General features: G+C 35.7%; 1 protein-coding gene across 1 annotated transcript in view; it reads left to right on the plus strand.

Annotated features, from left to right (window-relative positions):
• Nucleotides 1–18,042, plus strand: part of PLK4 (polo like kinase 4) — a 25,943-nt gene extending 7,901 nt beyond the window's left edge. The window contains 13 exon segments of the mRNA XM_007059158.4: nt 1,250–2,282; nt 3,084–3,136; nt 3,139–3,183; nt 5,300–5,673; nt 6,687–6,791; nt 7,255–7,357; nt 8,031–8,180; nt 9,865–9,995; nt 10,910–11,001; nt 11,379–11,526; nt 12,629–12,766; nt 13,817–13,923; nt 14,976–18,042. Coding sequence (XP_007059220.3) covers nt 1,250–2,282; nt 3,084–3,136; nt 3,139–3,183; nt 5,300–5,673; nt 6,687–6,791; nt 7,255–7,357; nt 8,031–8,180; nt 9,865–9,995; nt 10,910–11,001; nt 11,379–11,526; nt 12,629–12,766; nt 13,817–13,923; nt 14,976–15,075 — 2,579 coding nt within the window. The 3' untranslated portion in view covers nt 15,076–18,042.
• Nucleotides 18,043–19,202: the final 1,160 nt, after the last annotated feature.

Below are 19,202 nucleotides of genomic sequence, written 5' to 3' on the forward strand. Positions count from 1 at the left end.
GTATAATGATGAAGCAGACTTGTATACAGTACACTTGGGAATACTTCTGAGTGGTTTCAGGGCAGAAGGCTGCCTTGTAAAGGTGACTTTACTGTATTTTAGAATAACTTGTAACTTTTTTTTTCTATGTGCTTCATGTACTTTGCCAAGAGTGCATCACGTACACAATTAGGAAGGGTGAATTCCTTGAGCTGTAATAAGGATTGGTAATTGAAAGGAAGTGAGAAAAAAATGTTATGTTTTGTGGGATGGAAGAGGGGTTAATGGTCATTTTCCTCAGCAAACCGTGCTTCCTGCCATAGCCATAATCCTGAAGCAATGGTACAGGACACTGTTTCAGTCTGTGTGAATCCTTAAGGCATTCACCCTCTTGCTCTTCTCTGTTGCGTGATTGCTTTACCTGTTGTGGTAGGGAAAACAGTTTCTAATTGTAACTTTTAAATTAGTTTAGTGGGAGAAGGGACTGCTCAAGATTATTTGTGTTTTCATTATTGTTAACTTCTGTGCCATCTTATTAGTGATCTGTTACATGGTGTCCAAATATCTGGTCTCTTGTGTATATATAACCTATACATCACACAAAACAGATTGGTTCTAGGAATCTGCTTTATATACTAACTTCTAGGGCAGTGATTTTTTTTTTTTTCAACCTTTTTTCATTTGTGGGCCCATAAAATTTTTCAAATGGGGTTGTTTGACTCATTTGGAAATCTTAGACATAGTCTGTGGACCACAGGTTGAAAACAACCATTCTATGGTAACAACAACCTTTAGGGGACCCATTAGATGTAGTCTGCGGACCCCCCAGGGGTCCTCAGACCGCAGGTTAAAAGCCACTGTTCTTGGGTGTTCAAAAATAAAATCACTGCCCCATATTAACAAGTTGTCAAAGCATCTAGGGCCAGTTTTAAATATTTTCATTTTGAACTCAATTTCTTGATTCAGTATGGTTTTGCACAGTGGCAAAGAAACAAATTTGATTACTAGGATTACAACCCCGATTACTGTGTTTCATGGATTTGCCTTAGAAACAAATAGTCTTGGTGAGGCAGCTAAGCAGTATGGTAACAGCAAATCTCTCCTCTAATCTATTATATAATGACAGTTACATTACACATTTTTAGTAGTAATTTGATCCTAATAAATGGATCTGATTGGGGCAGATAAGATACTTAAAAAGTCATATTTTGATGCTTACTGTTTCAAATATTCTACTAAAACCAGATCTTATATTTCTGTGTTCTTACAGCACGACATTTTATGCATCAGATTATCACAGGGATGTTGTATCTTCATTCTCATGGAATATTACATCGGGACCTCACCCTTTCTAACCTTCTACTCACCAGTAATATGAACGTCAAGATTGCTGATTTTGGACTAGCAACGCAATTGAAAATGCCTCATGAAAAGCATTATACAATGTGTGGAACTCCAAATTACATTTCTCCAGAAATAGCCACACGGAGTGCACATGGACTTGAATCTGATGTGTGGTCTTTGGGGTGTATGTTCTATACTCTTCTTATTGGGAAACCCCCTTTTGACACTGACACAGTCAAGAACACATTGAATAAAGTAGTATTAGCAGATTATGAAATGCCAGCTTTTTTGTCAGGGGAGGCTCAAGACCTTTTACACCGGTTACTTCGCAAAAACCCAGCAGATCGTTTAAGTCTTTCATCTGTGCTGGATCATCCTTTTATGTCCAGATATAACTCAACACGAAGTAAAGATTCAGGAACTGTGGAGGATTCAATGGACAGTGGAAATGCCACAATCTCTACAGCCTTTACTGGCTCCTCCAGTGTCAGTATAAGTGGTTGCTTGAAGGAAAAGAAGAGGGTCTTGGTTGGTCAGCCACTCCCAAATAAAATGACTGTATTTCCTAAAAATAAGAATTCAAGTGACATTTCATCTGTGGATGGAAGCAGTTCTTATAATCGCTGGGGAATTCAGGGAAAAGAAACTGGCATAAGTGGTAGGGGAAGAACAATGCAACTTACTGAAGAGAGGCCACATTCACGTTATCTTCGGAGGGCCCATTCTTCTGATAGGTCGGGAGCATCTCGCAGTCAGACTCAAGGAATATCAAACACTGTGGAGAGATGCCATTCCATAGAACTGCTTTCAACGACCAGAGTAGGAGTGATGGAAAATACAGAAAGATTTTCACCTGTAAACAGCTATGGTGATATTCCCCCTATATTTAAGGATAAGACTTCCTGTAGTTCTGGTTCTTTTGAAAAGCACACATCTCCACCTGTGAAAGACCAAACACAGTAAGAATCAGTCTGATTTAGAATTGGCAGCTTTAAGATAGTTCTTCTAGATTTTATCTATCTTGTTAAATGCATAATGTCATGAAATAAGCTATAGTAGAAAAACATATATTTAAATTTCAGTCAGCACAAATGCATTTTCTATTAGTGTTTCAAAAATGAGCTCTGCTCCTGTATGTCCCTGGTGAAAGCTGAAGGGTCCCACCATGAGGGAAGGAGCAAGTCTTGACTGTTGAAAGTCTCTTTAAGCCGGGTTTAGATGCCAAGTAGGTGGAGGATGTGGCTTCTGCCAATGTAACTGGGGGCTGCAGAGGGGTGGGGGAAGAAAGCACCAAATGCAATGCTTGACCAGTAGCCATTGTCCTCTGCATGTGCAAGTTCCAGGTCCTAACTGATGAGAGCCCTGGCTGGCTTGAATTTGTCAAACTTCAATTAACTTCTAGTATAACTATAAACCAATATATTTATTTGAGACTATATTAATGGAAATAATATTGGCTTTTTTTGCTATATTTTCCTGATGCACCTGTCCCATGTTATCTGGAATCTCCAAAGTTCCACATGATTCTCTTAGCTCCCACAAAAATGTTCTGTTACTGTCTCTGCATCTGGAATAGTATTACTCTTGTTATACAAACATACAGTATAATCTTGTTATAGATGTCACTTTTATTTCACAAAAGCTATACTACTCAGTAAAAGAGCCCCTTTGTACAAATTTATTTAGCTTTAGGCTCAATAGCCAATAAATATTCATGTTTATTGTTATGGAAACACTTACAAATATTTCTGTGTATTTAGCTCAAATTATCTCTGTCCATTGAAGCCAGTATTGGTTTTATTAGAACAGAGTCCCAGACTGAAACAATGCAGCAGTGGCTTGGAAGCATACGGACAAATGGTATGAATTTACAGAATGTTGTCTTTTTAATTGTCAAGTTTGCATGACCTATACAAACTAAAGAAATGCTGTTACTTGCCCCAGGCATGTAATTACTTACTTGTCTTATTAAATTAATATTTCCTTATTTGTGAGACAAGGACACATCTAATTATGTGTTGTGAAATAATCCAGTACAATGGGATGGACTGCTAGTATTACAAAAGAAATTGGACATTAAATAGTATTCACTTCCATGGGGAGATGTGGGAGGTGCAGTCTGGCTTCCTGGAAGAAACATGGGAGGATACTTAAAATAACAGATTATTGTGATGTGTTCCTTTGTGCCGCCTTCAATATTTAAATGTTTTTCTATCCAGATAAACCCATTATGAACTAAAAGGATAGTAAATGGTACAAGAATAACTGCCTACAATAGCATAAATGAAGCTTGATAGTCCAATTGTATAGCACTCTGAAATGAGGTCATCCTCTCCTTTGGCTACCATCATTAACTTTCTGAGTTTTTTTTCATTTATTTTACTAATAAAAACAACTAGTACCATCAGGAAGATTATAATACAGAATTTTATAGACCTTCCTCATTGTTCAGTGCTGACCAGAAGCAGAACAACTCTGTGCCTATTTAAATGATTTGAAGTGTGAAGGGTAAAATTTTCAAAAGCACTTAAGTCCCACTGACTTTTTCTAATGGGATTTAAGTTCCTGAATGCCTGTCACTTTTGAAAATTGGACTCTCGTGCTTTTGAATATTTTTACCTTAACTTCACTATTTTGAAGATACTGCGATGTCATTCTTTGAATAACATAAAAACATTTTCTGTATGAGTGTAGAGTATGAAAGACAGATGATAATTAGCGCTGCAGAAGGGAGGGTGGAGAGAAATACAAAAGACACAGAAGGGAAGGAGGAGTTCTTTGCCATGCATTATATTACATCATATATGCAAACTGTACATAATAAAGATGTAATTTAACTAAGAGGTTTAAATAACACAAAACCACTCATTTTTCTTTGTTTGATATTGCCAGACTCTTTCCCCTGGGGGAATTGTAACCATATGATGTATAGTTGGAATTACCCTATTCCTCATAACCTAGCTATCTCTGCTCTCTTGCGCTCGCGCTCTCTCTCTCTCTCCTCAACTCTTTTATTCTTTTTGTAATTCATCTATGCCATGGCAGAAAGAATGCACTCAGTGTTTAGGTGAAGTAGAGATGAGGCTGATTAAATATCTGCCTCATTTAATCAAATATATTTGATTAAATATCAAATCTGAAGTAGCAGTTATGGCCAAATCAAATATAAAAGCAATCTGTTCCCTTCGTTAAAGGTGGGAATATCTAGCATAACAATTCACACCTAGTAGTGTAATCTAAATTTCTAATCTACCCTTTTGCTGACACATTACACATAAAGAGCAGAATATTGTAAATATTAAGTTTATTTTTTTTTTATGGCAGTAGCATATTCAAATATTCTATTTGTCTAGTTTATAGCTAAAATAGAAAACACTTCTTAAAAAGTGCATTTGAGAAGTGGTTTTTATTCTATCAAGAGTTTCCGTAAAACTCGGTAGTCCTTTTAATAGTACTACATATATTACCTGAGTGGTAAATTAACAATATTTCTTTCCACCGAGGGAGATCAAGTTTGATTCCTTTTTTAAATTAAATAAATATTTAGAAGTGTACTAGTAGTGGTATAATTTGGAAACAGAAATGGTGTTTCAGTTAAGGTACTCTGCACTCACTATATTTAAAAGGCAGTGATTAACACATTAGTTGCATAGTGGAATTTATTTTAAATTGTATTGGAGTTCAATACATATCTTTCAAATTTGAGAGTCATTTTAGTTTATTCCAAAATAAAATGGGCACCCTGATGTCACAGCCTAGAAATGGTACTCAGTATTGAGGGCTAAACCAGCCTTTCTTCTTCAGTTACTTAGTTTTATTTTTAAATTTTAGTTACTTTGATATTTTTTTTAAAGACCATGAAATAGTTCCTTCCTTTCTATCCCACCTCCCCTTGCCCCTTAAGAACTCAGAAAAATCTTCCAAAGTAATGAATTTCTTAAACCTCTAACCTGAACACACTTATGCTATTTTTCAGCTCAGCTGAGAGAGCCTCTGGATCACATCAGTACTGATAACGCAAATGGAGGTTTCCGATACCATCTAGGTGTGCAGCAAGAAACATCAAGAAATGCCTGGAATGGCTTAAAAGATAAAAAAAATCCCAGTGCCCCCACTGACATTGCACATTCTATAAATCAGATCAGTACAAAGAAATATACCTCTGGACTTCAATGTAAATCTGAGAAAGCTCAACCAGCATCTGCATTTGGTCTCTATCCAACTTCAGAACAAGGAAAAGCCAGGGGCAAAGAACTATTAGGACATCAGAAACCTACACTGCGAAGTATTGTGTCTCCTCTGAATGCTCACAGGCTAAAATCAATCAGACAAAAAACAAAAAATGCAGTGGTGTGTTTCGTTTTTTGAAATTATAAAAATATATATTTATGGATTAAGTATAGTGAAAACGGAGATCCTTTTCTTTTATGCAGTTGTTCAGTAAAACAGGTGTGCTCACATGCTTTAAGATGTATATTAAAAGAAATAATCAAAGATTAGTATGGTACGGTAAATCTCAGTCTTCATTAGTATGGTAAATCTCAGTCTTCATATAATCTAATGCCATTACTGATTTTTGGCACAAATGTTAGTGTTGTCTCATTCTGAGCTTACAAGTAAAAGAAAACTACAGCCTGACACAAACTAGATATTATTAAAAATAGGCATGCTTTTCTAAGTATTTGAAAAATGCACACTTTAACTTTACAGGTCTTGTTTTGAATGTTAATGTGACCAAATTAAACTATTGTGTGCACGAGGTAGCAATATAAAACATGAACATTTCCTTTTAAGCTATGTATCTTAATTGGAATTGAAGAGAATAGTCTTGCTCTTTCTCTCACAAACACCCTTGACCTCTTCTCCTCCTTGCTCTCTTTTTTTCCTCCATCTCTAAAAATAAAGTTCTTTCAGTCCCTGCTTATCTCAATTTCTTGTTTTTCTCATTCTTGTCTCTTTTTTCCTTTGTTTCTCTTACTGCTTTTTTCCCCTTCATCCTCCATCTGTTCTTTCTCCTCCCTCACCCTAGTATTTGAAAAGGTATTAGGGCTGATCTACCTCCTAATTTCTGATTGGTCGCTTCAGGAAGCCACACACTTGGCTATATAACTCTTTGTTCATGCTGAACAAGCATTAGAATTGTCCTAAAGAATAGCATTACCTGTACAAGTTACTTCAGGGAGCACAAAATCAGCTGCTTGATCTTTGTAATACCATTGTTCATTTTTATTATGAGTTTGCTATAAACATGGAGAGGGAGGAAACACATACTTCTCTGATACATTTGTGGGGAAAAAATGTATTGTGTCATTTGGGCAAGAAATTACGTTTTAATATGGCTTTTATTTTTATATGTATTTTAGGTGAGTATTTTAGATGCAGGAGAAGTGTGTATGGAGTTTCTAAAAGAACTCCATTCCCAAGAGCTTGTGAAAGAAGTTCTCAGAATATCTTGTGATGGAAGTGTGGTGAGTAGTAATTTAACTTAAATTGAGCATTTCCATTTATTATAAATATCAAGTGACTGTAGTACTAAACTGTTCAGTATATCACAAATAAAAATAATAACCTTTAGCTATATTAACCTTAATTTGAGTATCAGTTTGTTTAGAAAGCAGTTGAATATTTTGCATCAAGGATGGGTGCGAAACTGCAGATATTTTCTTCTTCGGTAGTGCAGCCTTTAAAATGCAAGTAGCAGATTGATTTGTTTGTCTTTTAAAGAAAAGAGACCTCTGATTTTAGTTTTAGAACTAAAATTGGCTAAACTTTTAGTTGAAACCTGCCAAAGTAAATTAAAATAGCTTGGACAGAGGAATGCAGTAGTTAAGCCTTGCATTGTGTAACTTCCATCCACAGCTTTCAGATAAGGAATATTGTGATACATTGTATAGCAATATAACTATAAGATTTTGGGGGGCTTTTTGTTAGATCACAGTTTATCATCCAAATGAAGGAAGAGGCTTCCTTCTTGATGATGGACCTCCCTCTCCTCCTGAAGATGTCGTTATGTACAGCTTTGACAACTTGCCAGGTAGTGTGAAATTTCTTTTGTTTTAAAAGAAAAAAAAAGTAGATTAAAAGTGTAATTTTTAATAAACTTTGTGCATGGTTAGAATGAGTACTAGCTTTTAAATACTTCATGTTGAATACAATGGAGAAAATGCCTATTCATTTAGGAGCAAGACAAAAACTAGAGCTCTAATTGAAACGGACTACTTTTTTCTCCTTTGAAATGTAATGAGATTGTTATATAACAAATGAGTAATGTATTTCACTGAATGGTTAGTACAGCACCCTACTTTTTACTTTAAAGATCATTCACTGACTACCAAAGCTACCTTGAAAATATTCATAAACATGTCCATTGCTTCCTAATTTAAAGAAATCACTAACATATGCTTTAAATGATATTAATGTATGAATCTACAGAAACAATACATTCCACATGGATATGAATGTCCTGTACCGGCCTAACTTTATTTAAAAAAAAAAAAAAAAAAAGGTCAGGGGTAAAACACTTAAATAGCTCTGTAAAATACTACCAGGTAAGTTCTTGAAAGCTGACTTCTCCCCATTTTCAGTTAGTGACAGCTAGACAGTGACAGATCTCACAAATTAAAAAGAATTCATTATAATTTGTACATACATATATATTTTTTCCTTCTGAATTAATCAATTAAGAGTTTTAAATCTTCTTCTTTTAGAAAAGTACTGGAAAAAGTACCAGTATGCAGCCAAATTTGTACAGTTGGTAAGATCCAAAACACCAAAAGTTACCTTCTATACAAGATATGCTAAGTGCATGTTGATGGAGAATTCACCTATTGCAGATGCTGAAGTTTGTTTTTATGACGGTATGTATTCATATGGACAATATTTTTAGCTTTTTACTGCAACAGTTAAACCTTATTAGCAAAATTGTACTGAAATCCTGGTGATCAAACAGAAACCATGTGTAACTTCGTTTTATTTAAAATTTTTTCCTAAGACCAAATGGTGAATGCTTCCAAGTTTAAAAAGGAAAGAGTATTAGAATTTTTTAAAGTACTATATATATTTTAATATTTTGTCAATTGTTCTTCATCCTAGCGCACACAGGCCATTTAAATACTGTTAAGTTACAATACACACTATCTCCTTGCAGATTCAATTATCCAGTGTTTTAAGCATGCACCACAAGAGTGGTATTAAACTACTGTCGCTCTCTTGTGGCTTTGTGGATCATCTTCCTGCCTACCTGTGTTTTTCTCATTTTAGATGGGTGAATAGTGTGCTTGCTCTTTGATTTTTTCCTGTCATTATCTAGGAGAAATTGTGGCGTTTTTAGTAGAAACCACAAAAGCAGGGGATCCAACCACGTCTCTAAATGACTTACAAATAAAGTAAAGATTTCAGGCCAAATTCTTTTCTGGTGTAAATAGGCATAACTGCATTAAAATACAATGAAGTCAATCTTAGCCCTTCCAAAGCAATAGTAGTAGTAGGTTTTTTTTTTTTTAAGATTGTGTAAGAACACAAATAGATTAGTATTCAGGTAAGTGCATTTTTCAGTAGCACTGCTGAGAAGTGCCTGTTCCGCAGAACAAGCTCTTGTTTTGTTGTATTTAAGTGGCCCCTTTCATTTAATTAAGACAAATAATGACATTAACATTAATTAAGACAAAAACATTCTTCATCTTTGTTACAACAGTTGTAACACAAGAGCACTATCCTCCAATACTTGATTTCACTGTCTTAATGTCTTGAGTTGGAATACCTTAACAGTGATTTTCAACCTTGCCAGACTACTGTACCCCTTTCAGTAGGCTGATTTGTCTTGCGTACCCCAAGTTTCACCTCATTTAAAAAACAGTTGCTTACAAAATCAGACAAAAACACAAAAGTGTCACAGCATATTATTCCTGAAAAATTGCTCACTTTCTCATTATTATATAATTATAAAATAAATCATAACCCCAGGTAGAGAGATACTGCTATAGTATATACAGAAGTATAAAAAAGTGATTGTATGAAATTTTAGTTTGTACTGACTTTGCTAGTGCTTTTCATGTAGCCTGTTGTGAAATTAGGCAGATACCTAGATGAATTGATGTACCCCCTGGAAGAACTCTGTGTACCCCCAGGGGTACATGTTGGTTGAGAACCACTGTCTAACATAAATGTTTAAGAAGTAATTTAAAGGTGAAGTAGGTGTGCTATGATATCCTGGCCCGGATCTCATGTATACTTGGTTATTGTTTTGTTTTGTGTTAAATGCATGTTTTCAAATTTGCACAGGAGCTATATTGGATACTGAATATACACTAATACATTAATATATGTTAACATTATAGTTGACCTATTTAAGTCGCTTTTTGATTTCTACTAGTTTAGAGTTCATCTTGGAGTGAGTTAAAGGAATTGATATGTTTCTCTTTGCAACAAGTCTTACATATATTATTTCTTGACAATTTCTGAAGAATGTAGCAGTAGTAATTTGCTGTACTTGGTAACTTTTGATATTTTAGAGAAAAAATAGATTAGACTTTGTTTTTATAGGGGCAAAAATACACAAGACAGCAGGTATTACTCGAGTGATAGAAAAATCTGGGAAATCCTACACTTTGAAAGAAGAAAGTGAAAGTGGCCTGAAGAAGGAAATACAAATATATATGGATCATGCAAATGAGGTAAATATTTATTGTATAGGCACCTCTGAGTGCAAAGTGCCTGCCTCTAAACTTGCAGCCTTTTTCACTGAGGTTGGCTACAGCACTATTTTCTATCCTTTTGGTGCCTACTTTTCTCTTTAATGTTATGACTTTTTAAAATGCAGTCAGAATTTATAAAGTAATGCTATCCCTATATTTGATTAGTTAACTTTCAATGTAAATTAAAGATAATTGTGAAAAGAGCCTCTGTTGCTTTTTCTGCAAAGCAACATTGCAGATATGTGAAGCAAAAAATGCCGCTAATCTGCCCTTAGTGGAATACCCATTTACCAATCAAGCTTTCAGGCCCCATGAATCCCAATAAGCAGTCACAGGAATAATCACACCACCTCTCTGTGGGCTCAGGGAATAAGAAAACCAAGACCACCCACCCACTGTGTGCATTTCCACTCCCTACCCTCGTTTTACTGTGAGCTTCCTACACTGGGATCCTGCTTCTGTCTCCTCCCTTGGCCTTTGAGAAGGGAAAGGGGGGGTGGTATGGACTTTGGATCTTGCCCTTTAGGGGCACATTTTCAGTGCCCCTATAGAGTGTGATCCAAAGTCCATTGAAGATAATAGAATTCTAACTGACTTCAATGGGCTTTGGATCAGGTGTATGGGGAGTGAGTTTTTTTGAGCTAAAGGAGAATGAGTTGAGCTCCCCCTAAAGGCACAGCAGTGTGTGTCTAGCAGCTTCTCTCTATACTGCTAACAGCAGAAATGTTGCAGCCTTGTCAAAACCAATTTCCTCTTTACCAGTAAGCTTTAGCAAGGTTGTTGCAAACACCAGGCACATCTGTCACATTAAATAATCCATGTTACAGATATTTATATAGCACTTCCATGTTCTGAATATAAACTAACTTTTTTTTTCTCTTCCCCAAAATCAGGGACACCGTATTTGTCTTGCATTGGAAACTGCTGTTTTGGAAGAAGAAAAGAGAAGTGGAAGTGTTCCCTTTTTTCCAATAATTGTTGGAAGGTAAAAGTTCATTTTAAATTGTAGCAAAACTAGGTATGTAAACATTTTAAATCTCTGGATTAATAGATCTTCATTGGCATAAAATACAATTAGACTGCTTGCAGATGAGTTAAAGAAATCTAGATCAAAAGATAGCAAACACATATGAAACCTGAAATTCTTAGCTGAATGGTGTTATAAAGTGCTTCATAAACACAGCCCAATTTTACAGATCGGACAGTAGAGCAACAAAGGTTAAGTAACTTGTCTGAAGCCACACAGTCAATTGCAATTAAGAGAAGCCAGGTTTCCTGACTAAGTCTGCTGCACTTCATGCAATTATCCCCAGTAAGAAGATTCACAAAGACCTTTATTCTTGTGCTCTTTTTAATTTCCAGGAAGCCAGGCAACACTGAATCTCCAAAGGCTTTGGCACCTCCCTCTATTTCAGTGGATGTAAACTGCACAGTGAGAGATGCTACCTCAGTGGATAGAAATATAGCTGTGAACTCTACTCCTTGTCATGTTCCCAGCATAAATCCTTCTGTAAGTAAACAAGTACGTAGACTTGAAATTGCTGTCTAGTTAGAATTTAAATACTCAAACATTACATTCAAATACAAAGGTACATTTTTATGGATTTAACCTTTGTACCTACCAGATTTGATTACAAATACAGTTAGATTAAAATGTTTTATAACACAAATTGACAAGCAAAGAAATTGCAACTTTAAGCTCTTGATCTTCAGCTCATTTGTTCTGTCTAGGTTTTATAGGAATCTGAAAGAGACATGTCATGCAGTACCTAACAGCAGAAGGGCACAGTTTGATAACCTTACTTAAGAATTTATTTTTCTAAACATAGAAGTATTTTAATTATTGCAAAGCACTATGGAAGAGCTTCTGAGGCACCTTCTGGTTTGGATGTGCTGGAAATGCCTCATAGGATATTAACAAGCATTCAAACTATGGTTCTGGGACATCAATGTTTTTTAAAAGCAATGCATTTTATGTGAAGCTTTGTTTGGTATTAGTGTTCTCTATAAAAAACATGTCTAGCATGTCAAAAGGCCCAACGAGTTTCAATAACTGAATTGAGAAGAAGCAGGTGCATCTTGTATGTTGCCTCCTTTAAACGTCTGCTAGACAAAAATATGTTACATACTAAGAGACTAAAGAATAAGAACAATCCGCTGTATTCCTCTCTTCTGTTTGTTTCTCTTAGTTATTGGTCAAATGATCATCTTAGTGAGAACTATTCTTGTAACTAACATGGTCTGAAGCCTGTTTATGAAGTAGAGAATCGCCGCAGTTGTGACAGTAGGAGACTCTGGTTAAGGGGAAATAGGCTTAAAGTAGAAGGGGGAATCTGCTCTCTCAAGATACTTAAGTGGTCGAAAAGAGGTCTTGTTACCAGTCCTTTAGTTCAGAGGATGAAAAATATAGTGAAAAGTATCAATTGCTGGTTTGTGATCCATGCATGCTGTAGAGTAATTAAAGTGGTCAGCTGATGTACATAGGAGACTAAATATTTTAACCAGGAATAAAGGAGCATAAACCTCTATTTACTGCTAAAACTGTAAGTGATCATGATCTCATCATTAGTAAGAACAATGATGTTGTGCAATTCTTGGTGTTCTATTTTTAGATATCCTATGAAGGCTCTGCATTCACAACTACCATTCCTGAAACAACTTGCTCGTCCAATCAGCAAAAGGAATGTAGTCCAAATTCAGCCCAGCTTTTAAAATCTGTTTTTGTGAAAAATGTTGGTTGGGCTTCTCAGGTGAGTAGTGAATTGCTAATAAAGTAGACAAGTCCACTTTTTCTTGGACTTGAATTAAGTTTTTTTTTTAACTAGAAGAAATGATTAATTTTGAAAATGTATTTAGGCTTCACTTGCAAGCAGGGAGTACACAGTAAGTTTCATTAAACTACAGTTTTGGTCATTTTTTGAAGGCAGATAGGTTGGAAAGTACAGGATAGGGCAACAAGATGTTGGAGGGGAGGCTCAATATGAATGAAGACATTGGGAACTAGCCTTCAGAGAAGACCTAAGTGGAGTAGTTCAGCTAGCCAATACTACTTATTGAAGTTCAGATTAACTATCTATTTGAGACAATGGGTAAGACCAGAACTAGTGGATATATATATATAAATCTACATGAAGAAAGAATTAACATAACAGAAAGAGGCTCTCTTCTGTTGTGGTATATACAGAATGACCTCTCCAACAGACATGGTAGTGAATTAATACTAACCTTTTTAAACAAAGGGATGACACTATGTGTTAAACTAAAGAGCTATTGGTCACTTTTGTACTTGTCATTAGTTGGGTACTATTTTGGAGGAGGAATTAGGAAAGAATTTTCTATTCATTGTTGGATATGTGGTTTCTTCATGGTCTTTGTGCCAGATAAGCGGGGAAAAAAATTGAAGTTTACAAAAGACCAAATTGTTTTTACATAATCCAGACCTGAATTTATGACCTGCTTCTGGTCCTAAATGAGTCTGTAAATTTGTGTAGTAATTTATCTAATTATACCACATACTGTAGAACCAATAGCCATACAAACCAACCTTGTATTAGTTTTTCTACAAATGTTATTGCACAATTCTTAGCCAAATCGTACTAGTAAAATTTCCAAAAGTGCCAAAGTCCTATTTTTCAAATCTGCCTAAAAATCCCTTTGAAAGACAATGAGGCTTGGGCTCCTAGGTGACTGGCACTTTTGAAAACTTTACCATAAACTTCTTAAAATAGATAGTTATGGTATGCAACTTTAATTATTTGAAGTTTTCAAGCTGTAATAACTTTGGACACATCTCTTGTCAGTTGACTAGTGGAGCAGTGTGGGTTCAGTTCAATGATGGATCCCAGTTGGTAGCACAAGCAGGTGTTTCTTCTATCACTTACACATCTCCAAATGGCCAGACAACTAGGTGAGTCTTAATTCTATAAGCACATACATTACATACAAAGTAAATAGAAATACAAGATAAATTTTGCGGTGGGTATCTAATGTTGACCTTTCACAGTTACTATTTTTTAACTCCTACAAATGTTTGTTTTGATTAGCATGTTAAGGAAATTAAAACCATCTCTTTACTATAATTTCGTCATATGGAAACTACCCAAATAGTCTGTATGTGTAGTACTATGTTCATAGTGTGTAGATAAAAACTTTACTAGTGTTTGTAGCATCAAAAAAAAAAAATCCAAAACAAAACCCCAACTGTGTATAACTTCTGTGTTTTGGTGATCAAATAAGTGTAGGAATAGCACATAGTCAGGACTGACCCATGATAAATTTTACTAAGATGGGAATGGGTTCTGTCCATATCTCTTCAGTATGAGATTTTTATTTATATGGCTTGCTCAGTGACTAGAGGAAGCTTTAATGAAAAGAACTATGTCCATTTTTCTGAAAACATGTCCACAATTTACAAGTTCAGGGAATGCCTTAGTAAATAACTAAGCTACATCAAGTGTATATACCTGATGATCTCAGCCCAAACCGTAGATGACGTTTTAACACAGTAGCTGTTCTATTCTGAGTCTCAGGCAACTATGGCAAATAAGTTTTATTGCTGTTCAATGAATAAAATTAGGAATTTCACACAATGGAGTGTACAGTAAGATATCCGTCTGGATACTATATTTGCAGTTAGCTGCTCAACTTTTCTCATGTAGTTTATCAAGTTATTATATAATCTCTGCAAATAAAAAAAAAAATTAGATAAAAAATTCACTGTTGGTGCTCAAGGCACCCAAATACATTTTTAGAAAAATCAGTGAGTGACTTGACTTCAGAGAGGCTGGGCACCCACAACTCCTGAAATCAAGTTAAGGATCCACATATTCCTAACTTGGGGCACCGAAGTTTGAAAATATCTTTACTCTTTTTAGTATTTTAAACTGCTGAATCATATGGATGTTCTGGTCATAGAAATTGCTTCTCCTACTTACTTGTGTAACTTCCTCCACCTGCTAGGTATGGAGAAAATGAGAAATTACCAGAATACATCAAAGAGAAGCTGCATTGTCTGTCTTCAATTCTTGTGATGTTTACCAATCCATCTGGCCCCCACTGACTAACATAAAGCAACTCTTTGGGCTTGAAGGTTTAATAAATAACTTGCTGGCATTCAAGTAAAGTGACTGGTTTACTCAGTTTACCAGAAACTTTTACAGTTCAGAATTCTACTCCGTGATGTCTGCTAAACAGCAGGAAGGAAAGTGTTGCTGTTACAGCTAGCCAGTCATGTAATACTTTCCTCCGATAGAGGACACACAGTTGTTCTACGAAACAGATTCTGGGCAATCTCTGAGACTAACTGATTTTTCAGGTAAAGAATTCCTGAACAATCAATTAGAATTGTACATAGTGTTTGTTTTCTCTGTGTGTGTATGTGGTTTTTTTTTCTCCTCCCCACTGCTCAGTCAATGCTGGCCATCAAAGAAAAAGCATTTGTGCTGTTGAAATATTTGTACCTGTAAATAAGTTGTATTTTATGTGGCTTACAAGTAATATATGTAAAAATATATATTGTTTTATACTTGTTTTATATTTTTATAGCAACAGTTTCTAATGAAATTTCCCTGCAAAAGCATTTTATAAAACAAAAAATAATAAATGCAGTGGTAATTGTCCAGATGACTTGGTTCATTTAACAAAACCATTGCCTAGGGCATTCTCAGATGATGGGGTGTGTGTGAGAGAGAGAGAGAGAAAAGGTACAACTTTAGCGGTACCATTCTGATACTGAATGTTTTATACCAATAAAATAAAAACCATCAGGATCTTATTAAAGGGAATAAGGTAAAATGCCACATTTATTGTGAATACAGAAAGAATCATCGTAAGCAGTTATAGCTATAACATTCCATTCAATTTCATATTTATTAACACATTCATACACACACAAAGGTTCTGCAAGGTTATCATAGTTACCAGCCTTAGAATTGCTCGTGCCAAGCAACTGGCCAGGTGGCCTAGACATGAGGAGGAAGCAGGGCCTTATCAGATGCTCATCTGATGCTCCTGGAAGTTGGTTTGCAGAATCAGACCTCAAAGTTCTCAGTTTCTAGAGTCCATTTTTATAGGAATTTATTCCTATGTCAGTCTATGGGAATTGCTTCATCATGCTGTTGCTGAATCAATCAGCAGATGGCACATTCCTGACAGCTCCGTATTCTTCGGTTCTCCCATTCTTGAGGCTGTTGAGTGGATTCCAGTCTGCCCTCCGGGGGTCCTCTGGTTGTTTCCACTTGACACCTTCTTCGGCCGATGGACACTGGATTCTTAGGCTGGCACCTCCCTGATCATTCATTTATTATCCACACCAAGCATCCATCCACAGACATCCTCTCTCTCTATTTTAATCACAATTGTTAAAGTGAGATAAATACAACAAAAGGGCGGGGAGTCTGTGTGTGAGTAGTTGTTGTTACAAAGTATTGCTCTGAGAACAGACTCTGTCTTAGGATGTACTAACACAATTAGCAGCTTGCAAGTTTCACACAGAGAGGGAGAGAAACAGTAAAAATGAGACCAAAAACCAAGAGACCTCTTAATTAGTAATTTAAACTATGGGGAATCAAACTCATTTGTGATTTTAATACATTTAATCTTTAATATGATCCAACATAATGTCCCTGGGCACATCACCTCTGATTGAATCCAAGGGTGTATAAGGACTAGAAAAAGTGCAGCAAATTGTTGTCCAAATGCCAGGCTTATAAGGCCACCCTACTTCTAACTTGCATGCTGAGAAGCTGAAAAAAATTCAAGTTGCACCTACTTATGATCATTATGTCTACCTACTTTATTTGGGTATAGATCACCTCTGCATTTGGCCTAGTACTATGCTGAATTCTTCTCAGACTTACTATGTGGGGAAAAAAATCAGAAATTCTGTTAAGTACTATGCCAGTTACTTTTTACATTGTAAATGCTGTTGTAGTTCAAAGTATAGCTACATGTAGTTTTTTTCATAATTAAGACAAAATTTCAAGAATTTTTATCATGTACTGGGAAGCGTGGTCTAAGAATCAGCTATGTAAGTGGTGTCAACCAAAGAGCTCAAGTTTCTCTGTTTAATTTATTTTAAATCTGAACATACTTCTGGAGTGTCATTTTAATTCTAGCTAGCTTCTTAGGCAAAATGAATTAGTACAGATAAGCAAAAAATACAGCAACACACTATTTTTAATAGAGGTCAAAGATCCTTAAAACTGGAAAAAGTATAAACACTCAAATATTACATGTTCTAGAGCAGGAAGAACCTACTTGTCAAACTTTCTGCATTGTAACTAGAAAATGCAGAATGTCTAAAAGTGAAGTCTTTCTAAAGCAGGTAATATCTCAAATTATAATAATAAAGCTGTTAGAAGAATGTCTTAAACTTAAATTAGCTATTGCCACTGTGGAAAAGTATAGCTTTATTGATATGTCAGATCAGTGTCAGGATAAGGAAGGATTATTGTTGGTTGTGGAATTTGTAATTAACTGAATTAGTTACACTATTCATTCAACTGGTGGAAGGTGCCACTGGCCTAATATATTAACCTCCTCTCCATCAAAACTGAGCTTGCTCATGGTTGGTTCATACCCTGGAACTAGCAACAAGCAGTTGTGGAGCAGAACAAAATGGAGAAAGCTGGCAGGACTACATCTGCCTTGACTGTGTTGTATTGCTAGGCTTGTATATACCCCCAGTCAGTCACATGTTCACCTGAAAGTGTATGTTTTTGGGGGGGGGGGTTAGAAGCCTCAAACTTTCATATCTAAACAGTGAAAGTGTGGTTGGCCAGTCTTGGAAGGACTTGGACCAGGAGGGTGGGGGGTCCTAAAAGAGTGGCAATCTGAAATTTGTCCCAATATTAATAAAAACAAACATTTTTCAACTTTCATTTAAGATAGCCAGTATGCACATGCATTACTTGAAAACTTGTTTGTGAAATATTCCAATTTTGTGGGTTATTCAGTAAGATGTCTATCTTCAAGTGCTTATGTAGTTTACAAGTACAATTCCCATTTTGTGTAGTCATTCCACCCACCTGTTTTTTTGAAAATCCCACCCTTTTTGCACATCCACCCCATGGCGACTACTACTTATTTGTTGATTGACAATATGGAGAAGTTGTCAGAAAGATATGTAGGTACTCTTCCATCTTTCTCACAATCTACATATGTAAACAGTCAGATAATTGGTCTTTGGATTTTACTTTCATTTAAATGGCTTTGAAGAGTTTTGCTGACCTGGGAAGCCAAGTACTGAGCTGATATTCCTCAGTGAAGGATGTCTGGCTACCTTAGTTTTATGTATCTATGCTGCATTTCAAAACTTGAAACTATCTTTTAAATAAATGAATATGGTTGACTTTGATGAATAGCAAAACAGAAACCAGTTAGCCTTTTGATTAAAAGATATACACAGAGGCCTTTGTGCTCTAGAGAATGGGTTTTAAACATATTTATATCTATTCATAAGCTTTATTTTTAATCAAAAAATTCATGCTTTAAAGGAATTCCTTTCACTGTAAAGTTTTAAGCTACTCACTCTTTCAATGTACAAATCTTTCAAATTTATGGTATTGTGAAACAAAACCAAGACTTATGATTTAAATTGCTAAGCATACTACCTTTCTATTAAATATTGTAAAACACTTAAGTCTACCATTTCTGCATATTAGGAAATGCATTTTCCAACATTCAACCTACCTCCCTGTAACATTGCAACTTACGTTTTTGTCCTGAAAAATTCTCATGACTAGGAGTAGCATCTGTTTTAGATCAAGTCAAAAGTGTCTTTAAATTAACTTTCAGAGTAACAACTGTGTTAGTCTGTATTTGCAAAAAGAAAAGGAGTACTTGTGGCACCTTAGAGACTAACCAATTTATCTGAGCATAAGCTTTCATGAGCTACAGCTCACTTCATCGGATGCATTCTGTGGAAAGTGTAGAAGATCTTTTTATATACACACACAAAGCATGAAAAAATACCTCCCCCCCACCCCACTCTCCTACTGGTAATAGCTTATCTAAAGTGATCACTCTCCTTACAATGTGTATGATAATCAAGGTGGGCCATTTCCAGCACAAATCGAGGGTTTAACAAGAACGTGGGGGGGGGGGTAGGAAAAAACAAGGGGAAATGGCTAAGTCATTATGCAAGGTAGCCTATTTCCCCTTGTTTTTTCCTACCCCCCCCCCCAA

Source organism: Chelonia mydas, chromosome 4 (genome assembly GCF_015237465.2).
Source record: "Chelonia mydas isolate rCheMyd1 chromosome 4, rCheMyd1.pri.v2, whole genome shotgun sequence".
Taxonomy (NCBI): Eukaryota; Metazoa; Chordata; order Testudines; family Cheloniidae; genus Chelonia; species Chelonia mydas.